Raw genomic sequence first — 23,350 nt, 5'->3', positions numbered from 1 at the left:
GCTACTTAACAATTATGTCATCTCTCAGCATGGTATCCCATACCAGATTTTGTCACACAAATAAAGCATTTTTTGGTGCCAAAAAATGTAGATAGGTTTTAAGAAAGAGAAAAACTGTTAGAATTGTAATGCTCAAGTCAAGTTTGACTTCTGCAATTATAAGAGGCTCAAGGTACAACGCACAAGTTATTGACCTTATATACTATTTCAATTTTAATATAGTTTTTTCTTTCTTAAAACATGTCCACATTTTCTCAGCCCTCTCTCACACATATAAAATGCCATTAGAGAAGAACTTATCAATAGACAGGAAAAATTTCAAAATGTTTTAATTGCTCAAATTCTGAGCTGACTAGTAGGAAGCAAAGTACAATCCATGTAGTTCTCTCTCAAGTTTACAGGTGAGGAAACTATGGAATCATTTTTTCTCACTCAATTTGGGACTTCAAGGAAAGGTTAAATGATAAAACCTGCACGCCCTCCTTAAAGCTAACTATCAATTGTAAGCATTCACTTAAAACTGTTGAGTGGGTGTTATGGAGTCTTATGATAGGAGATTGAAAGTTTAAGTTTGATAAGACATTCAAAAAGAGGAAAGAGAAGATGCATTGTTTATGGCCGTAGTTCCCGCAGCTCCCATGGCGCTTTGTTGCTTGGGTCGGCAGTTGCTGTCCCACTGGGTCAACTGTGGACCACTCTGATGACGAAGAGCTCTGCACAGCATTGGGTGGGGGTAAGGGACAGCCAACTCCTGACTCTGGATTGATGCAGAATTCTGTCTCGTCCTGCAGGCTTACGTGTACGAGCTGGGCTCAAGCACTTTTTCTCACCGACTGGCGGGGCACACAGACACTGTCACCAGTGTGGCCTTCAACCCGTCTGCACCCCAGGTACAGTGTGTGTGTGTGTGTGGGGGGCGTGGCTTGCTGCATGCAGAGCTTGCACCAGAGTTGTATCTGTCAGACTTTATTTTGGTGAAATTTTATAATACTTAAGGTCACATACCAGTTTCCACTGAGTACAGGGAGAACTTGGGAATGAAATCTCTGTAGTTTAGGCCCGCGCTGCTCTGTGCCTGTGCCTGCTTGGTGTGGAGACACCTGTGGCCACATACGGCTATGTGTACACTGAGATGAACACTGCGGCTAAAACTGCAGAGAGCAAGGAGTACAGTAAGGGTAGGACTTTGAAGTTGTTGTGAAAAGAATTCGAATATGGAATAGAACCACGTGATTTAAAGAAACCATCTAAATTAGGAGCAAAGATGAAAAGACAATAACATTTGCAAATGAATTGTATGGAAAATGAATGGCCTTGTGTTAATGTCAAGGGGGATGTTTGCAGAAAATACAAAAAAGTATTAAGTGTCACACTCGAGTATTTGGGATTGTCAGCTTCATTTTCTGTGGTTGGGATGGGGGCTTTGATTGTGAGAACAGCCTGGTTGTGGGACCATTCTCAGTACTAAGGCGTGTGACTGAGTGTGGCAGGCACGTGTGTCTCACCACACTTTCCACTGGTGTTGCCATCCAGCGCCTGGTGCCACACCTGCCACGCATTTACCTCTGTGTATGGAGTCCTGAAAACACAAGTAAACATGAACAAATAAATCCTGTCCCATCGCACTGTGACTGGAAGGCTTCCAGCACCCTCTTCCATCAGGACCCAGGTTTATCTCTGTGGCCCCTGCAGGAGCTGGTCCCTGCCGGGCCAGTGCTGAGAAGCTGCTTTCACAGGCGCAGAGACCGCGGCTCACCTGTGAGGCTCTTCTTGGTGACGTTTGTTGCCATCACCTATTCTGAAGTTTCTAGTGCTTTGTTTTGAGTTGTTATTTTCTTTGAGGCGTCCTGTGAGTAACATTCTAAGTGGAGCTGTGGTCGATAATGAGAGGAGGAAGGAAAGAGCTGCTGGCAGGTGGGGTGAGATGGCAGCTGCTCTGAAGACCCAGCACTTGGCATCTGACCGGCTCTTAGAGTGAGTGAGCTGAGAGAGCTTTTCGAATACTTAAAACCTTTGCTTAGAAAAAACACTGTGTGGGTCTCTATTGCCTCCAAGATTATCTCAGTAACTGAAGGAAGTAGATGTGGCCACATGCAGTTAGGAGAGAAGGAGCACAGGCTGCCAGGCTGCTGGGATGGGAGGAGCACAGGTACCCCAGGCGCCAGGGGAGGCCTCCGTGAGCCGGCAGGTGAGCCGGGTGTGAGCCTGGCCTCGCTGCGGAGAGCAGGTGGGGAGCAGGAGGAGTAGGAACTGGCGCTCAGGGCCAGGGGCCAGGGGCCAGGGGCCAGGTGGTGCACCCGGGCTGGTGGTGGAGGTGCCCTTTCCCGCCGTGTGGCCTCCCCATAGGGCTGCTCTAGTGACCCGTCCACAGGACAGGTGGCTTCAGGAACAAAGCGAAGCAAATAACACGGAGAGACAGAGCAGGAGGGTGCAGAGGCCGCGCAGAGGCTCCTGGTGTTGGTGCCAATCACGGCGGGTGGACCAGGAGCCTCCTGGGGGGCTGCACACCTTTGAATGGCTGGAAACACAGCAGACACTTAATAGGGCAGTTTCCTGAGTGAATGGATGCATTAAAATAACAATAACATACCAACATTCTATGTTTATGTTTTCCATGATGCAAAAATTCCATCTCTGACAACTTTTATGTTTGCAAATATACAAGCATAATTCTTGGTTCCTTGTGAGCTTTTAGAATTTCCTCTTCTTTGCTGCTTTTAGCCCACTTTCTCCTGCACATGTCATTTCACTTCCTGTCGGCTTCTTGTCAGCTTCCTGTCGCCAGGGTGAGGTGCTGGGTCCTGCCCTGGCACAAGGCACTGTCCTGTCTGTAACATCAGCAGCCACACTGCAGATGGAGATGTTGGGACCCAGTCTGACCACACATCCACACGTGTCACAAAGTTTGTGTCAACAGCACTGTGACTTCAATGCCCAGTGCACCTGAGGCCCACCATGCCGCTCTTGTGAAATCTGTTACGTGCTGCACACACTTGTAATAAGATAAAATGTATTGTTTTGCCATTTCCATTTAAGTATTTATTTAAAAGTCCTTCTCGAAGCTGGAATAGGCAACTTATGGAGACGGACATGCCCTCATCCCAATCTAGGCTGAGTTTAGCAGATCCTTCCTTCACAGGGCTCCAGCCACAACTCCCCATCCCTTCACACTCTCCAAAGGGAACTGGGCCCCAGGCCCTGCTCTGTCTCGAAGATAAGCCCCTCTGTTGTTTTCATGACAGCCAGGCTGTGGCTTGAACTGTGGGTTCGTGGGGACCTTTTGTGCCATCCCAACGCGGACGTCCGCTGGGGTTCACCTGCCTTATCATTCTCTCAACTTCTGTGGCACTTTCCAACCTAAGATCTTAAAACTGCCAATACCTTCCCCTCTAAAAATGCTCTGGTGGTTTACATAAATACTGTTTATTTTTTGATAAATACTATTAATAGTTTCTTATCGCTGCTGAAGTAAGTCCCTGCAGACTGGTGGCCATGCCAGCACAGATCTGTTACCCGCAGCTCTGGCAGTCAGAAGTCCGACAGAGTTCCCTGGGCTGACCTGAAGGGGCAGGCTGGTTCTTCCTGGAGGCTCCGAGGAAGTGGTTTCTTTGCCTTTCCAGCCTCTGGAGGCTGCTGCATTTCGGGCCCTGGGCCTCCCGTGGTCACCAGAGCCAGAGGCACCAGTGCCTGGCTCTGCCTTCTTCCACGCAGAGATCTCTGTAAGGTCATCTGGTCCTTGGATTGCACTGGCTGGTCTGGAATGCTCTCCCCATCTCAGGGTGCATGACCCCCCTCACATCTGCAAAGTCCCTTCTTCCTGTGTCTGGCCACAGGTACACAGGTTCTGGGGGTCAGATGGGCACCCCTTGGGGCCTCCCTGCTGACTTCTGACCGCCCGCTGTGGTACCTCCATGCAGATGTCACTTGTCAGGCGGCCTTGCCTGCCTCGGTGTCACCCACCTCGCTCACTGTGCTGCTCCCTCTTCTCCCCACACCTGGCCCAATGGGATCAGCATGGGTGCAGGTATCTGTCCCCTGGGATGAGGGCTGCTCTCCCAAGTCTCCTCTTGCTGCTCCTGAGAGTTATTTTCTGAGCAAACTGGAGAAGGTCTTTCTTCCTATAACCATTTAAGCCGGTTTTCATTCACACAAAATAGTTACCTAACTGTATGATTCACAAGTTTTCACATTTCTCTGTGTACTATTGATAAACTCCTTGAGGAAAGTTACCATGTTTTCTTCTTTGGATAAAATGAATGATTTGAAATTTTCACTTGCAAAGACCCCCTGAGTCCCACGGCAGGTTCACTAGCATGTGGGGTGCACACTTGCACACAGAGGTGGCCCAGGCTCCGCCCTGAGCCCACAGACAGGAGGTGCAGCTCTTTCAGCAGAGGAGAAATGAAGTCGATAGGAGATAGGTGGGTGGGTGGGTGAGAAGGTTTTATGGGAGGGAATTGGCTCATGTGGCAGTGGAGGCTAAGGAGTCCCGTGCCCCACCCTCTGCAATGTGGCAGTTGGTGCTGTGGCCCCATCTGCATCTTAGAACTAAAGGACCAAGAATGAGGGAGTGGGGCCTGGTGTCAGTTCTAGATCCAGGCGGGAGACCAGTGTCCCAGCTCCAGCAGGCGGTGGGAGACTGACATAAGGGCGCATTCTTCCCCCTCAGCAGATCCTTGCTGCCCCCCTCCTGCTGACTCCCTGGATTTCAGTACTTGTTTGCAGGGATAAGCTATCGTCCTGCAGACATGTTTTCCTGGCCGTGTGGCTGCTTTTGCTGAGTCCTGGTGGGATGAGTTGAGTTGGTGCCCAAGATGGGCGAGTGTGAGCTGGACACTGCAGAAATGCTGGGGGCAGAAGACTCCTGTCCACCGCACACTTACTGGGTGCTAGAAGGTGCTCTCTAGACTTGCGAGCCTGGTTAGGCAGCATTCCTGAAGATCTGGCCATGTGGAGATGGGGCACAGAGCTCATTTGCCTTAATCCTGGGAGCTCCGATTCAGAGTTAGCCAGAGGCAGAGGTAGTGACCACTCACTGTGTGCCAGGGATGAAAGCAGGAGAGAGTCCATGACCAGCCTTTGTTGTTGTTAATAAGTTTTAATTGTGAGTGATATCCCCTTTCAAAAGCTGAAGTTTTGAGCTTCTCAGAATAAATTGCTAGATATGATTAAAAAAGATAGTGATTTTCTTTTTTTTTTGTGTTCAAAAGTATTTTATTTCCAGTACCTCTTTTTTTTTTTTTTTATTAAATCATAACTGTATACAATGATATGATTATGGGGCATCATACACTCACTTCATAGTGATTTTCATCACTATTATTGCTCAAAGCCTTGTGAGTCTTTGGAGGAAGAGCACCGTGCTAGTACAATGGAAGTAGTGCTAGTGGCAAGATGCTCTAACAGCGAGCGGGGAGCCCGTCAGCTCCGAGGAAGTGGCTGCTCAGCTCCGTCTCCAAGGCGGTCAGAGCACACATGGCTGTCCTGCCAGGACAAGCAGCTATAGGCCACAGGGCCTGGCCACTCACAGTTTAGAAGGGTGTTGTCAGCTTTGATTTATTGGACATTCAGGGGACATTTGTATATTTGTCATAAGAGATACCAGTTTAGTTATTTAACTGTGGAGGGTAGGAGCACAAATTCAAGAAGCTTCTTTGTTAAATTATCCTGGTGAAGACTATAGCCAAACAAGACTTATTCTAGCAAAAGAAATGCAGGGCTGAAGTATCTGAACCAGGATGCAAAAGAAAACTATGATGTGAACCAGTGTGTGCCTGAGTTTGAATGTGTGAGGTGCATATAAGAAGTTCTGTAAAGACAGGAAAGAGCAGCTTAGCAGTGTGGATTATCTAAAACTATGCCATTTTGTTTGCAAATATTTGGGAGATCTTTCTTTTGATCTATCTAGTTTAATGCTATGTGAACAGAGAATATGCTTTGCAAGGTTTGAATCCATTGACGTTTGTTTTGTGTCCTGCGTACACCTGGAAAGAATGGGTATTTTGCAATTGGTTCTGGAGTGTTCTGTGCATATTAGCAAGTTAGTGAATAGCGTTCTTCAAATCCTCTACACCAGTGGGTTCTCAACCTTCCTAATGCTGCAACCCTTTAATACAGTTCCTCATGTTATGGTGATCCCCAACCATAAAATTATTTTCATTGCTATTTCATAACTATAATTTTGCTACTGCTATGAATCATAATGTAAATATCTGATATGCAGGATGGTCTTAGGTGACGCCTGTGAAAGGGTCATTTGACCCCCAAAGGGGTCACGACCTACTATGTGTCCCCAAAATTCACAAGCTGAAATCCTCACTCCCAAGATGATGGTGTTAGAGGCGGGCCTTAGGACGTGGGTAGTTGTGAGGGGAGAGGCAAATGAAAGAAATTGGTGCCCTTATGGAGGAGACTTGGGGGAGTCTGTCTACACCCAGTACATGAGGACCTGGAGGGACAGCGCTGCCTGTGGGGTGCACCCTCACCAGATGCCTCCACCACCTCCACCTTGGACTTCAGCTTCCAGAACTGTGGGAAATAAATGTTTGTTGTTTACAAGCCACTCAATTTATGGTGTTTGTCATAGAAAACACCTGAGCTAAGATAGCACACATTATACACATGTGTGTATAATGCCACAAATGTGTAAATGTGTGTATGTCACAAATCCTGTACGGTGTTATTATTAATTTTGTTTAAACACATACCTTTTAGAGAGATTTAAGTAATAAGGAAAAATTTCATATATTTGCCCATAGAGTTCCTCAGAAAATCTTTAGAGCCTTTATGTTCTTATCTCTAAAGTTAGATTGTTGAATCAGATGACCCCTGTGGGTCTTGAATAGCTCTCTCCTCAACTACGAGGGTTGTTGCAGTGTGGAAGCGTGGAGCTCTGTGTGTGGTTCTGGGGGTGAGTCTATAACGCATGAGTGTATCTGCTTTACTCTCAGACATGGCTCAGATGGGGTGCAGATAGCAAAGCCGTCTGATGATGACGGGACACACTGGGCATGTGCTGGGGTCTTGGGGCAAACCAACCCAGCCCAGGGTGCCCACCATGGCAGAGTGGGCACAAGCCTATCCTTGTCTGGGTTCAGACCCATGAGGCACTGTCCCCATCCCTGACTCCGCTGGGTGCTCTGGGCACCTCCTGTCACCCTCCTCCCTGCCCAAATGGGCCTCACTTGGGTTCCTTGTCTAAGCCATGCACACAAGTTCCATTTTATATTTGTAGATAAAATGGCTTGAGTTCAGTTTAAATACTTACCTGTTCTTATTAGGTGCTGTGTAAAGTCACCATTTTTAAATGCTTGCTTTCTTTATTCATCACAACCTTAGGAAGTGGGGACTTAATCATCTTCACACACATATTTCAGATGAGGAAACTGCAGCACAGAGAGGTTAAAATTCTTGGACAGATTCTAGCATTTGGTCAGGGGATAAGCTGGGTTCACACCTCACCATCTGATTTCAGCCCTGTGTTCTGGGGCACTGGACCCCTCTGCACCTCCAGCCACAGAGCTGGGCAGGGACAGGAGAGGGTGTTGGTTTCATCACCAGCGAGGACCAGCGAAAAAGGGGAGGAGAGGTGCCCAGAACTTTACAAGGCACACACAATGGCATAGACCACATCTGACTTATTGTGGAGACGCAGGAGCTGGAAAATGTTTTCCTTCTTAGACTTATTGACTAGAACTGAATTCTAAATCAAAATTTCAAAAAAGTTGCTCGTTTCTACACTATGAGAGGTAGCATAGATTCTATTTTTATTAATGTGGTATTCTTGGTGTTTTTCTTTCTTCATTGCTGAGTGGTTTCAAAGCTGTGCTTCACGTAGAATATTCTGATTCTGATGAGCGTTATTTCCAGATATTTCCTGTATCATCATGCCACATCATAAAAGTTAATCTCATTCTTAAGGAATCTATACTACCTTCCTTTTGGAAAATGTTCTGCAGATTCTGGCAAAGTCAAAAGCCAAGCCACAAAATTAAACGCTGCGCAGGCTGGAGGAAGGGCTGGCCAGCCAGTGGCATGTGGCCCATTTCAACATTCAGGTAATTTCTGTAATAGCCAAAGGGAGCCCTCCATGCAGCAGGGCCCTCTCACCACAACACAGGCAAAAGCTGCCCAAACGGCACTTTAAGATGAAGCATAAATAAGGCATTGACTTCAACATTGGTGACTGCTGGAAAAATTTCTTCCCCAGAAAGGGAAGGAAGCCGGACTATGGAACTGGGAGGACATTATTATTTTTGTACACCATCCAGGGCCTCTCAGGCCTCCAACTTCTAAGTGGAGCATGTTTTGTTCTACAGAGCAAAAGATTTTTAGCTCGAGTCATTAATAGCAGAATGTATTCCAGGATTCAGATTTGAATGATTTGCCTCTCCCCAACAGTAGTCAAAATGGAAAATCTGTCCCTCTGGATTTATGGCTTATGTACTCTGGACAGGTACTGGGTTTGTCTTAGTCGAGTGACAAATGATTGGGTTGGAAAGTCATGGTACACAAAATGTAATTGCATAAACATCTGCTGGAGTGTTTTTGAAAAAAGTGATGATTTCTGGGCCTCCACCCCACATACCCTATTTCGATAGATCCATAGAAAAGCTTGGAAGTTTGTATTTTCATCTCAGGATTCTGTTGCTGCTGCGTCTCCTTGTTGAGGGCTCTGCACCAGGTCACTGGAGGTGACCCTGCCCTCTGTTGGTGGCCCTGTCCCCTGCAGGTGGACTGTCCTCTGCAGATGGGCTGTCTTCTGCAGGTGGCTCTGCCCTCAGCAGGTGGCCCTGTCCTCTGCAGGCGGGCTGTCCTTTGCAGGTGGGCTTTCCCCTGCAGGTGGGCTGTCCTCTACAGATGGGCTATCCTCTGCAGGTGGACTGTCCCCTGAAGGTGGGCTGTTCTCTGTAGGTGGACTGTCCCCTGCAGTTGGGCTGTCCCCTACAGGTGGACTGTCCCCTGCAGGTGGGCTTTCCCCTGTAGGTGGGCTGTCCTCTACAGATGGGCTGTCCCCTGTTCTGCAGGTGGCTCTGCCCTCTGCAGGTGGCTCTGCCCTCTGCAGGTGGGCTGTCCTCTGCAGGTGGGTTATCCTCCACAAGTGGGCTGTCCCCTGCAGGTGGGCTGTCTTCTGCCAGGCTCTGGGTTTCAGCAGTGCCTGCACGCTATGCCTGCTCACCACGCCTGCTCTTTGCTGGCAACAACTGTGGGGTCTGAGGACGGGGCTGGACTGAGCCCAGTAGCCCAGTAGGGCCCCAACTGCTCACTGCTGGCAGTGATGTAAGTACTGATACAAATTTTATTTAACAGTAAATGTTAAATTTGGTAGGTTTTTTTTTATTAATATTAAATCATAGCTGTGTACATTAATGCAACCATGGGGCACCATACATTGCTTTTATACACAGTTTGACACATTTTCATCACACTGGTTAAAATAGCCTTCCTGGCATTTTCTTAGTTATTGTGTTAAGACAATTATATTCTACATTTACTAAGTTTCACATGTACCCTTGTAAGATGCACCGCAGGTGTAATCCCACCTATCCAATGTACTCAGCCCTACTATGAAACTAATTTATGGCTTTCATATGAAAGCTATAACCCAGTTATAACCTAAGAATATGGGGAATGGGGAGAGGGAGAGGAGGGAGGGGGAAGGATGGGCAGAGGGAGGGTGATAGGTGATAAATGTGGTGTTTTGAGGCCACAGATTCAGGCTTGTGTATCGAACTGTAGCAAAAGCCAGTGTGACACAGAGTCTGGAGGCAGAGGGAGTTTTATCTGCTGTGGTGGGAGGGAGAAGATGACAGAAAGCCCCTCTGAACTGCCCTTGTCACAGAGGCAGAGCCATGCTTTCCTGGGGGGTGGGGGTGGGGGCACCTGTGTCTGTCTCGATGTTGGGCTGCACCTTGAGGGCAACTGGCTGGCTTGTGCAAGGACAGCATCCTTCTGGGAACAAGCTGGGAGGTTCCCTGGGACCCTGGCATTGTCTCTTCCTGCTCAGCAAAGGAAGTGAGTCTGCAGCCAGTCAGAGTGGGTGTTTCACTGACAGGCTGTTCATGGACACAAACAGCACTTGGGGGTGTCGGGTTGTAATTGTAATTGTCACATGTCCTTGGGTTCTTCAAGGGAAGGATAGTTTTCATTTTTTATTCTTATTACTCAACTTAATCACCAGTATAGATCCGGTGGTCAATGAATACTGTAAAATAAAGTAATCCATATTATGTATTATGATAACAATTATTCCTAACAACTTTGTTTTGACATTGCTTAGAAATGACAGTGTTTTTCATCTGAAAGTATTGATCTTATTATGGAGGCAAAAATGCACAGCCCCCACACAGAATTCTGGAAAACAAAATCCTTATAGTCAGTCTACTTTTAAAACATTTATAACAGTAAATCACCAGGAATGAGTGAATTCTGTTGAAAATGAGGCTTCCATGTGCGTGTGCCCAGGAAGGCTTTGTATTTTGATTTGGAGAGATGGTCCTGCTTTGCGATCACTTGCTGCACTTCGTGACTTGGGGGGTGCTGCTGGTGCACTCACCACAGCCCAAGGTGCATGCTGTGTGGCAGAAGGGTCTGGGCACTGAAATGCTTACATCTCCCAAGGATAGACATGCTTTAGTGTTTTTATTTGGTTATGTCCTATGCTATTTCAATATTTGAACTTGCGTTTTTCTGGTAATGATTACATAGGAGGTACCCGAGTCAATGAGTAGGGCTGTTAATCACAGCACACGCACAATCGGCTGGCACAGTGCCAACCAGTTGCAGCTCGTTTCAGCATTTCCCTGATCAGAGGATCGCTTGTGCCGTACTAACGGGCACCTCTTCCTGCACACACCACTGGTGTGCCCATCTGCCACCCTGCCCGCCAAGCCGCTAAGCCCTCCAGATCCTGAGGCTGAAGAGAACATGTGCCGGGCACAGACTAACCACACGTCTGCAGCCCTAGTTGTGGCATTTGCTATTGAATTTCTTTGCTTGCCTTGACTGGGGAAGAGCATTCTGCTTAGTTGTTACTTCACCGCCTCAGATCATCATGGCTTCTTTGTTAATCTGTTTGCTCATGCTACATGAGCAGAACTAAAACCATAGCACATTAAAAAACAGTGACTCGAGCGACTGTAAAGCATAATTTCATTTAGAGGAATTGGGGATTGTCAGAGGCACAGATCCCATTTCAGGCCTCCGGCCTCTGGTCCTTACCAGCATTCTTTCCATTGCTCCTTTCTTCCTCTTCCAAACGCTGGGACGGTGCCAGGGCTTTGGACGGCGATGTGCAACGTCAGCGGTGAACTCCTGCTGTTGCTCTCCGAGGTGTTCGTGGGAGTATTTTCAGGTTGTACCTTAAGAACCACCCTGTGCTTCCCCAGCAGAATGTCATGTTGGGTAAAGTTCACCACATTTCCTACACATAGAAGAGAAACTGGGGCAGAGAGGTTGGGACTGACCCAGCCACTCAGTACCAAACAGCAAAGAGGGTTTTGAAGCAGAAATCCTGTATCCAAGACCAGAACTCGTCCTGTGATGCTGGGACTGCTGATCATTTGTCTCTGCCTTTCCATGTCACTATTATGTGCAGAACCTCTGTAAGTCAACCAGCTAGGGGCTGCAACAAACGGAGGTGGTCACCACAGAAACTGGGCCTGCTGTGCTGATATGCAAGTGGTACATGTCCAGTCTGTGAAAATTAGGTAACCTTTAGGAGATGGTCAGTGCAGGGAGAGTCAGCATGGAGGTTCTGCTATGACTGTGCATACTCTGAAGTGTGGGTGCTCCTCTTTGCTAAGAATCAGAATGGTGGCAGGCCTTCCCTGCAACACATGCATTAAACAGGAAGGCTGCACATGACCACAGGGAGCTGGTGCACGGGCTGGGGATAGGGTCCCTCTGGAAGGCAAGGACTCTGGTCATTTCACAAGCACTGCCCAGGGGACACACTGAGAATTAGTGTGTTCTAACCCTAACACTTAGTCCCTAAGGGCAGTTTTCAAGTGTTTGAGATCACGTTCCCCATGTGCACCCTCCCTGCCTACCCCTCTTCCTGCTTCCACACTCACATAAGGCCATCCCTTGGTCACTCAAGAAGCACCTGCCAGCAGCTGGGGACTGACCTGTAAGCTGGCACCCGCCAGCAGCTGGGGACTGACCTGTAAGCTGGTGCCTGGCGCTATAGCACTCTCAGCCTATGTGACCCATCCTTGAAAGAAGGTGTGGTTCTCCCCTCTGTGGGGAGACAGAGGTCGTCTAAACCAGTTAAAGCTCTCAAATCTCCTACAGATGGGCGTGTAGGTGCTTATCCATTGGTTTCATATTAGTACTGAGTACATTACAAAAGAAAGACAATTAAATTCAAGCGGGGGGAGGAGGATGAAGGAGGATGAAGGGATGGGTGAGCTCTCACCTAGTGGGCACAGCATGGGGTATATGGCACGCCTGCTGCGTGAGGGCGCAACTGCAACTTGGATTTTACCTAACAAATGCAAACAATGTAACCAAATCATTTGTACCCCCATATTAATCTGAAATAAAAAAAGGAACTCTGAAATCTCAAGACTACATGCACAGAAATGCAACTTCATCATTCGTACTTTCAGGGTGATAAAATTCAACTAACAGTGTTTAAACATTAAGATAGCAGAAGAAGCCGATGGGTAATTATTAATGTATAATAATAAATTAGGCTCAAAAGAGGCTGGGGAGTGATTTGGAGCAAGCCCTTCATTGAGACAGAGCCAGCATGGCGTCTGCATTCACTGCTTACGGCTCCTGGGCTTAGGTGAGTTGTTCAACCTCTATGGTTGGTCATTGCTTCAGTGAAGAGTTATTATGTGAATTTATTCAACAAATGCTTGTTAGTACCGACTGTGGACTGCATGACTGTTGAAAAATGGTAATTATTCATCTAACGCAAATCATTTATTTTTCCAAAATAGTGTGAAGGGACATGCCGGCCCAAATGACTCCGGATTTCATAATTTTTCTCCGCTTAATTTACTTTTCCTTAGAAGAATCTGCAGTTATATCTCTTATTTATTTTAATTTATGTCCAGATGAAAATATGTCAAAATGATACACAAACAGTAAGAGGGCTTGTGGGCAGCAGACTTTTTCATTTCTTCCACTTCATGGAAGGACACAAGCCCATGGCAGTGGCCACAGTGACGGCAGTGGTAGTTGACGGCAGAGTCTGTCCTTGTGCTTGTTAATGCCAAGTGTATTGTTTTAGAAACATTTAAAGTAACTGAACATTTTGTAATGATTTGTGTAGCTTCCGTAAAAGTTAACCTTAAAAAAAACTTATTTTTAGATCCCTGGGTATTCTCCAAACTTCTTTCCAAAAGGAATGTACTACCTTGCATTCCCACCAGCAGTGCAGAAGTGTTCCCTTTTCTCCACATCCATGCCAACATCTATAGTTTTGGGATTTTGTGGTGTGGGCTACTCTTACTGGAGTTAGATGGTATCTCAGAGTGGTTTTGGTTTGCATTTCTCTGATGATTAAGGATGATGAGCATTTTTTCATGTATCTGTAGACGGTGCGCCTGTCTTCTTCAGAGAAGGTTCTGTACATGTCTCTTGCCCACAATGAAATGGGATCACTTGTTCTTTTTCTTATTAATAAGTTTGAGTTCTCTATGGATTCTGGTTATTAGACTGCAATTCCTCTTCTAGGTGTATATCCAAAAGACCAAAAATCACTTGGCAACAAAGATATTTGCACCATATTGTTCATTGCAGCTCTATTCATAATTGCCAAGTCTTAGAAGAAGCCCAAGTGCCCATCAACCCATGAATGGATTAATAAATTATGGTATATGTATACTATGGAATACTATGCAGGTTAAAAAAGATGGAGACTTTACCTCTTTTATGTTTACATGGATGGAGCTGGAAAATATTCTTTTTAGTAAAGCATCTCAGGAATGGAAAAAAAATATCCAATGTACTCAGTACTACTATAAAACCAATTTATAATCACTGACACTTTCATATGAGAGATGAATCACAACTATAGCCCAGGATGAAGGAGGGAAAGGGAGGATGAGAAGGAAGGGGGTGGTTTGACAGAGGGAGGGTTGATGGTGGGGCCACACCTATGGAGCATATTGCAAGGGTACAAGTCAAATCTGTCAAGTATTGAACACAAATGTCTTAACACTGTGATTAAGTAAATGAGGTGAAAGATATGTTAATTAGTAGGATGTAAGCACTCCAATTTGTACAAATAATCAACACATTGAATCCCACAAAGGCATAAATGTATTCATGATCTGTGTATATATGACTTAATAAAAAAAAAAAAACTTACTTTTTTAGAGTAGTTTTAGGTTCATAGCAAAACTGGTGCAGAGAGTTCCTGTGTGCGCCCTGTCCCTGCTCTCCCAGTTGTCACATGGGCACATCATGGTCATTACTGCAGGATGGCTGCACTGCCCTGAGGCCTGTGCTCTGCCCACTCATCCCTCCCTGTCCAGACCTGGCGGCCTCTAGTCCTCATCCTGTCCTTACAGCTTTGCCCTTTGCAGAACTTACGCACTGGGTAGTGGGAGCCACAGAGCCCCGCCTTTCAGGTTGGCCCCTTCCTCTCAGCTGAACACAGGGGAGGTCCCCACATCCTCCAGGACGAGGTGGCTCATTTCCTTAGGTGCTGTGTAACCCTGGGTCTCCTGGATGTGCTCACACTCCTACTGAAGCACAGCTTTGTGGCGATTCAGAATGAAGCTGCTATAAATATCCGTGTGCAGGTTTCTGGGTGGACTTAAGTTTCCAATGCCTTTGGATAAACACCAGCGTGCAGGCTGCTGGATTGTATGGAAAATGTCTGAGTGGTTTTGTAAGAACTGCCTAGTTTGTCTTCCACTCTTTCTAGCTTTCATGATTTCAATTGAGCATTTCCTATGGTTCCATTTTCTCTCCTTTCTTCACCTATCACCTATACTTATTTACTTTTTTTATTTAGTTCGTACTTTTTATAGCAGTTGCCCTAGAGTTTGTAATATTCATTTACAATGAATTCACGTCTACTTTCAAATATCACTTTCCACTCCACAGGTAGCGTGACCACCTTACGATACCAGAATAACCCCAATTCCTCTGTCTGGTCTTTTGCGTGACTGCTTCCATCGCTGGTGCACCCAGATACACACACGTGCAAACCAAACACGATGTTGCTATTGTTATTTTGAACAAATTTTATCTGTTTGATCAATTAAGGATAAAAGTAATACAGTTTTATTTTCCCTCACTTACTCCTCCTTGGAGGCTCTTTCTTTATGCAGATCTAAATTTCTGACCTGTGTTATTTTAAGGCAGGCCTATTGGCAACAAATTTCTTTTCTTTTCTTTTTTTTATTAAATCATAGTTGTGTACATTAATGTGATCATGGGGCACCATACCCTGGAACAAATTAATTTCTTTATCGTCCCCTCACTTTTGAAGGCAGTTTTGCAGGTTGGTGGGCAGGTACCTCAACTTGTTACTATTTCACTCAGCTCTTTTCTTGCTTGCGAGGTTTCTGATGAGAAGGTGGAGAGATTTTTATCTTGTGTAGTGTAAGTGTTGTTTCAGGGTTTTTTTCTTTATCTTGGACTCTCTGTATTTTGAAAACAGCATGCTGCAGAAGCGGCTGTTGTCTCCTGTAGGGTCTGTGGTTTGAGGTTGGACATTACTTCGGGGATTCTCGGCCCTGGTTGTTCTAAGTGCTGCCCAGGTGGCCGTGTCTCTCTCTGCTCTCGGGGAGGACACGCTGTGCACTCATCTGGGGACCCCTCCTGCACTCTGGTGCCTTCCTCCCTGTCCGTGGGGCCCCCTCCCTTTCATTGGGGCCCCCTCCCTCTCTGTGGGCCTCTCCCTCACTCTGGGGTCCCCTCCTGCACTCTGGTGCCTTCCTCCCTCTCTGTGGGGCTCCCTCCCTCCCTGGTCCCCTCCCGCTCTCTGGGCCCCTCCCTCTCTCTGGGGCCCCTCCCTCTCTGTGGGCCCCTCCCTCTCTGTGGGCCCCTCCCTCTCTGTGGGGCCCCTCCTTCTCTGTGGGGCCCCTCCCTCTCTCTGGGCCCCTCCTTCTCTGTGGGGCCCCTCCTTCTCTGTGGGGCCCCTCCCTCTCTCTGGGCCCCTCCCTCTCTGTGGGCCCCTCCCCCTCTCTGGGCCCCTCCCCCTCTCTGGGCCCCTCCCCCTCTCTGGGCCCCTCCCTCTCTCTGGGCCCCTCCCCCTCTCTGGGCCCCTCCTTCTCTCTGGGCCCCTCCCTCTCTGTGGGCCCCTCCTTCTCTCTGGGCCCCTCCCTCTCTCTGGGCCCCTCCTTCTCTCTGGGCCCCTCCTTCTCTGTGGGGCCCCTCCCTCTCTCTGGGCCCCTCCCTCACTCTGGGGTCCCCTCCTGCACTCTGGTGCCTTCCTCCCTCTCCGTGGGGCCCCACCCCACACTCTGGGGCTATTCTGTCCGTTTCTGCCAGTCTTCCTCTTGTTTTTCTGCGGTGGAGGTTTCTGCAGATACATTCCCAAGCTGCAGGATTCTTTACTCAGCTGCGTCCAGTCTGTTAATAAGCCAAAGACGTCTTTCATTTCTCGCGAGAACGTGTTTTACCTCCCCCATTTCTTCGTGGCTCCTTCCGGGAACCCCACATCCCTCTTACATGTCCCCTGCGTGCGCCTCCGGCTTTATCCCTTGGAGCCCTGTGCACAGTGACCACAGTGGTTTTAAATTCTTGGTCTGATGCTTCCAGCATCCCTGCCATGTCTGGTTCCGACGCTCCCTCCCTCTGTCTGTTCAAACCCTGTTTTTTGCCCTTTGCTTGTCTTGACAGCTGGCAGTGACATACAGGCCACCAGCAAGTGCAGGGAGCAGGCCCTGGGGACGTGGGGGTAGGGGCGAGGGGGAGGGGTATGGGAGGAGCCTGGGGGAGGGGCGAGGGGGAGAGGGATGGGGAGGGGCTTCACAGGTGCTTCTCCCTGGCGGGCCTTTCCCTCCTTCCAGGTGGACTCTGGAGAAACCCAGCAGGTGAGGCTGTGGTTGACCAGGGTCTTGGAGGGCAGATCTTGTTAGGAGAAGAATGCTCTGGCTTATTTTGAAACCGTTCCCTCTCCCCTAGAAGCAGGAGGGTATTTTTCACCGTGTGAAGCTGGTTGGGATAAAACTCACAAACCAGGAGGTCCTGGTGGCCGGTACCTTCTGCAGCTGTTTCCCTCTGGGCCTGTGCAGGCTGTGGCTTTCCAGACCCAGCCGCGGTTCCTGGGGATTCTGCCCCACTGTGGTCCCTCAGTCGCTGGTGTCCAGTCTGTCCAGCACAGAGTGGCGGCCTCCACGCTTCTCACACGGGGAACCGGAACCTGGGAGTCCCCCCAAAGGTTACTATTTATAAAAGTTTCAATTAAGAGCTAAACACATCATCAACATGACACGTGAGACTTTTTAAATTTGTTCAGAAAGTTACTGACACGGTAGGAAAATCTTTTAATTCTCTGACTTTAGAAAACACTAGTGTTGCACTCACTTCAGGAATTAACAGAACTTAAGATAAAGGAATTAGAGCCTTCGCTGTTAAAACGCGGCTTGTGGAAAGCAAGACAGAGGCGTCTCCGGAGGAAGTGGGAAGCAGCGCCGGCCTGGGAACCTCCCAGAGCCGCAGTGACCCTGCTGCCCCTGGAGGCCCTGCTGGCCCCTGCAGAGACCGTGCTACCTCCTGGAGGTCCCGCTGGCCCCTGCAGTGACCCGCTGACCACTGGAGGCCCTGCTGGCCCCTGGAGACTCCGTTGGTCACTAGAGACCTTGCTGATCCCTGGTCTCCAGATTGGCGGCTCCAGGAGGAGGTTCCCAGGCCGATGCTGCCCCCCATTTCCTCCAGAGATGCCCCATTCTTGCTTTCCACGCCCCATGGTGACTTCTTTTCTGTACTTGCTGTGCTGTGCCCTGTGTGGGGTGGCCACACACACCTCACTCCTGGGCGCGCTTCTTTCTTTCTTTTTTTTTTCGAGACAGAGTCTCCCTTTGTAGCCTTGGGTAGCATGCCGTGGTGTCATCATAGCCCACAGCAACCTCAAACTCCTGGGCTCAGACAATCCTGCCTCAGTTTTTCTACTTTTAGTAGAGATGGGGTCTCATGCTGGCTCAGGCTGTTCTTCATCCACCCCGGCCTCCTTTGGTCTGGGTGCCCTTCCGAGCGGGCCATAGGCCCTTCACATTAGCTCAGCCTCGTTTGGTCCCCAGCCCACACCTGCTGGGTCTTCCTCAGCTCAGCAGATGGCCCGACCCCCCCCCACCCCCCCGGAGAACCCGACAGGGCCAGGACCTCCCTCCCCAGGAAGCGTCCTCACCCACACAATGCTTCTAGCCTTGGGGTCAGAGTTGCTGGTCAGTGGAGCTGAGGGTCTGGCTCACTAGAGGACACAGGGCAGATTCCACAGTGACCTGAGTGTTCAGTGGTGATGTTCTCTGCCCCGAGGTTAACCAGACCATGTTCCTACCTAGAGACCCCAAAGGGGAAGAAGGATGTGGGGGCCCCATGGGCATCTCACACTCCTCCCGACCTCTGTAGGATGTTCCCTCTCCATGGCTGCCTCCTTGAAAATATTCGTAAAACTGGATACTGGGTAAGGTCTCTGTTTGAGTGTGTTTTGACTGATCCTTTTTTATTAGCCCAACTGCCTAAACCTCAGCACCTACAACATTGCTTTGCCTAAGGAGCATTTTATAAGTATCTGCTGTGTGAGGAAGTGGGACCTCACCTTTTCCAGGATGGGCAGAGCCATGTGGGGTTTTTCTGTAGCATTTTTCTTGATTTTAAAGCAGTGGTGTGGGAATAAACCAGGTTTTATTACTTCTGCACTTTAAACAGGAGATCCAGATATCTAGAGATGAACCCTAGTTATTGTGATAGTTGTTAGAATCAAAGCTCACAAAAATAATTGACCTAATTTGGAAAATGCATCCTTGCAGATATTTGATGACTCTGCTCTGGCCATTAGGGTGACGAGGTATGCCAGGTGACTACCTTCAGGACAGGGGAGTTTCCTAAGTGTGCAGACATGCAGAACACCGTTGGTGTGGAGCTGTTAGGGCCGTGGCCATATTCTATAAGCCTCTCCTTAAGGAAATCTTAAATGGAAAAGGCCTCAAGTTATAAACCATGGAATGTCTCTCTCAATTGAACTATTAGTCCAGTACTTGATTTTTACTTCTTTTGAGCCTGTTTTTTGATTAGCACGGAAGGACAGTTTAACATTTTCCAGAGAGGAAATCTTGCTGACAGAGTCTAGGTTTCCTTCTGTGGAGGGACCCAGCTGGAGTGGTCACTGTCCTCATCCCTTCCTAGCAGGTGGGAGGCACTGGCTCTGGGGGTTAGCGCCTCTTTCCACCAAGGGTGCACCCCAGAGCAGGTGCAAGGTGTCGAGACTGCACAACGGCTTCATTTACCTATATCAGTTTGTACCAATCTGTGTAGAAAACTGCAGCTACCAGTCTGCATGTTCACTGTCTCCTGCTGCTCTTTGTAACCTTCAACTTCTGTAGCTCATCCTTCAGGAACGTGGGGCAACCTCAAGCACGGTGGTCTTGGACAGACACCCGGTTACCTTAGACACGATATTTTAAAGCCATGGCACGACTGTTTTAGACTATAGTAAGTACATCTGGGCAGTGGTTATTAAGCCTCATTTCTCAGGATAAAGTGAATGACTGGAAAATATTTTGTTGCCTTTTAATAGTGCCTTTGGATTCCCATGATTTATGTTAGATTATAAAAGAAAGAACAAAAAGGGGGTTTCTGGTAGATGAGTCTTTTCCCTGTTGCTGAAATAGGTTCTGGTATTCTCGTATGGCTCTAATGCCTTTTCACTGTCAGATCCAAGAAAGTCCAGTAATTTATCTTTGGCCTTAAAGGAAATGATGGAAGAGAGGTGGGCACTGTGGGGCGCTGCCTGCACTCAGCACACCTGTGAATGCTGCCTGTCCTCTGGTTCTGACCAGACCTTTACCTGTTGTCCGCAGGGCCCCAACACTGATGCTTACTCTGCTGCCAGGCACCAGTGACAATGGGCTGTGAACGCCAGAGGGATCCTAAAATCATGTGGGTCCACTTTTAGTCTAAAGAAAACAAGTGACTTATTGAAAATCATAGTGCTGTTTCCTAGCAAAGTGGAGTTACAGAGGTCTCCTGGACCCTCAGCCAGTGCTGTCTGCCCACGTCATATGTGCTTTGAGCATAATTTAGAATTTTATTTGTGAATGCTTCCCTATTTTATTTTCTACAGAACTTATTTTTGGAGAATTTACTTTAAGTAAGTCACAGAAGAATTCAACAGCTATCCACAGGGTTTTTTAACACTACAATGTTCTTAAGTACAAGTGTACATAAGTCGTGTTTTATCTGGTTGACAAATTAACGTATCTAGATGTTATGATATATGAAATTCCAAAAGTAGGAAAGAAAAGAGTAAGATTTAGAGCTAAGGAAAAAAGAGAGAAGGCTCAAATTACTAAAATTATAAATAAAAGAGGGAATATTAACTACCAACTTTATGGAAATAAAAAAAATTGCCAGGGAACACATTAACTACAAAATTACAATAAATTAAGCAATTTAGATGAAATGAACAAATTTCTAGAAAGACACAATTACTGAATTGACTAAAGGCTAAGTATGAAATGTTAGTAGATCTGTAACAAGAGATTAAACTATTAAAACAAAACAAAACAAAAAAACTTCCTACAAACGAAAGTCCAGGACAAGATAGCTTCAGTGGTGATTCCTGCCTAACTTTAAAGGATAAACCCCAATTCTTCACTGATCCTTCTAATAAGTAAAAGAGGAGGGAACCCATCATGTCATTCTAAGAGACCAATATTGCCCTGATAAGAAAACCAGACAAAAACTTGAAAAAATCAGAACACTAAGACCCATATCTTTTATGAATAGAGAGCAGAAATCTTCAACAAATTACTAGAAAATCAAATCCAGCAGTAGAGGAAAAAAGACTATATGCTATGAGCAAGTGAGATTCATCCCAGGAAGGCAAGGTTGGGTTAACATATTAAAATATGTTAATGTAATACATTGTATCAATAAAATACAGATTTTATTATATACAATACATTGTATCTGTATTTTATTGATACAGAATACAAACAGAATCATCTCAATATACACAGAAAAATCACTTGACAAAATTTAACGCCCATTCATGATACAAACATTCAATAGCTACCACAACGACACAGATAAGGACCATCCATGGAAAAACCACAGCTAACGTCCTCTCAATAGTGAAAGGCCGAATGCTTCTCCCCCAGGATGAAGAGAGAACAAGGATGTTGACCTCACTGCTTTGTTTATCACTGCGCTGGAGGCTCTAGTCAGGGCAGTTAGGTAACTGTCATGCACACACGCACACACACAGGGTCCCCTTCGAGAACTGTTGTAGTGGGAAGCCCTCTGTAGTTGCTTGTGGGACTCCCTCTTCTTCAAGCATCTTTGGGCAACAGCACAAGCGCATTCTTGCAGGGGCAGGGTCCTGGCCTTGTTCCTTGGGGTTCAGTGGATGCAGAGTCTGTGCCGTGTGCAACAGCATCAGTGCTTGCTGGGCCCAGAGGTGGCTCTCAGAGGGGCCTTAGTGCCTTTGACTATCTGTCCTTTGAGCACAGGGCAGCATGACCTCTGACCTGCAGAGCAGGGCAAGGCCTTCTGAGGCCCAGTGTCCGCCACATTCCCACTTCCCAACAGATGCCACTTTCTTTTGGCAGGAAATGGATTCTCCATGATTCCCTCTTTAGTCATTTGTCACTCTCATGAGACAAGTCCCAGTAGCTATCCGTCACCCTGGGTCTAAGATAGAAGACATATTTTCTGTGGTACTTACCCTCCCAACCTCCTGTTTTGTTGTGAATCACTTCAGCAGCCAGTTTTAGTGCTGACTGCCAACACTGTGCATGGTGTTGTCTCAAGAATCTTTTGCTTTCTGGAAACCCTAAACCTCACTGTCTCTGAGCTGGCTCCTCTCTGCCCCAGGGCTCTGCCTCACCACTCGCACCACCATCCACGTCTCAGGACATTGCATCTCTGCACTTTCATGGTCTGACGTAGTTTCTGGAGTAAACTCTAGGAGTGCAGAGTACATGCTGAGCTGCTGTCAGGAGCATAGTCCAGGCCCAGCTCCCCGCCTGGGTGTAACTTCATCCCAAGCATCTATTTTTCTTTACATTTGCCTGTCTTTGGGGCTGTGATCGAGGCCTTGCCAGAGCTTACAATCCCTGTTCCAGTGAACCAGCCACAAGAGGGGAGCGCTGTACCCACCCCCTCCACAGGGACGCCTGTATCACATCAGAATTGGAAAGTGTGCATAAAGCTGCGAGTTTTATAGGACAAAAGTGAGCAGCATTTCAAAGACAATTGAATGTAGTTGTCATTGTGCACGTGTGCGTTCCTCTGAAGGGCTGGCAGTAAGTTTAAATCTTCGCTTAACAAAAAATAGAGACTTGAAATAGTTCCCGCCACTTTGTTTAAGTTATGGATTTGATAAAAATAATTTCTACTCAATGTTAGATCATTATCCAGTAAGGAATTTGTAATGGGTGTTTGGCAAAGTCAATGTCTGCTTTCTTCCTTTTATTCCAGTTAGAAACACATGAAGTAAGTGGCTTCTTGGAGGGTTTTCTATTTCGATTTTCATTTCTTTTCTGAGGTCCATTTTTAGTGTTTTATGTTTCTATCAAGGGCCCCTCTTGTACACATTCTCAGTGACTCAAAACCGTAAGGGGTAATTATGTAAGGTACAGAAATGTTGAATATGTTTCCATCAAAACATAATACTTTTAAATGATAAAAAGTGAAAAATTGAAGTTATGTTATTTCAAATAATTATTCAAAAATGTTCATTTTTATTAAAATTTAAAGTACATATTTTCTAAGTAAATAATTCATCATATCCAAACTTTAAATAAAGCCAAAATGTTTTAGTTTTTCTGAAACTTTAATGATATTTTTGGAGGAAAGGAAAACAATGCCCTTCCAGACCTAAGGGCTCTCTGCTGTCCAACATGAAGAACAGCAGCTCCATGCCATACAGGAGGGTCCTGACACAGCTGCACAAGGGGGCAACTGCTGAGGTCCAGTTGCTGCTGAGGGCACTTCATATCAGCTCTAGAGCATGGATTAGAGCAGAAAGGGGGGCTCTAGAGCATGGATTAGAGCAGAAAGGGGGGCTCTAGAGCACGGATTAGAGCAGAAAGGGGGGCTCTAGAGCGTGGATTAGAGCAGAAAGGGGGGCTCTAGAGCACCAGTGGAGCAGAAAGGAGGCATAGCAGGCACCAGGCACAGGGCGAGACTGCCACATTCCTGCCGTCCTGGAGGA

At 47.1% G+C, this 23,350-nt stretch overlaps 1 protein-coding gene across 2 annotated transcripts in view; it reads left to right on the top strand.

The window, feature by feature from the left end:
• WDR27 (WD repeat domain 27) overlaps nucleotides 1–23,350 on the top strand; it is a 165,704-nt gene that overhangs the window by 96,256 nt on the left and 46,098 nt on the right. For both annotated transcript variants that reach the window (XM_053590356.1, XM_053590355.1), the window contains exon 24: nucleotides 792–890. In XM_053590356.1, coding sequence (XP_053446331.1) covers nucleotides 792–890 — 99 coding nt within the window. The remainder of the gene's footprint in view (nucleotides 1–791; nucleotides 891–23,350) is intronic.

Source organism: Nycticebus coucang, chromosome 5 (genome assembly GCF_027406575.1).
Source record: "Nycticebus coucang isolate mNycCou1 chromosome 5, mNycCou1.pri, whole genome shotgun sequence".
NCBI lineage: Eukaryota > Metazoa > Chordata > Mammalia > Primates > Lorisidae > Nycticebus > Nycticebus coucang.
This window is presented reverse-complemented; position numbering and strand designations above follow the sequence as displayed.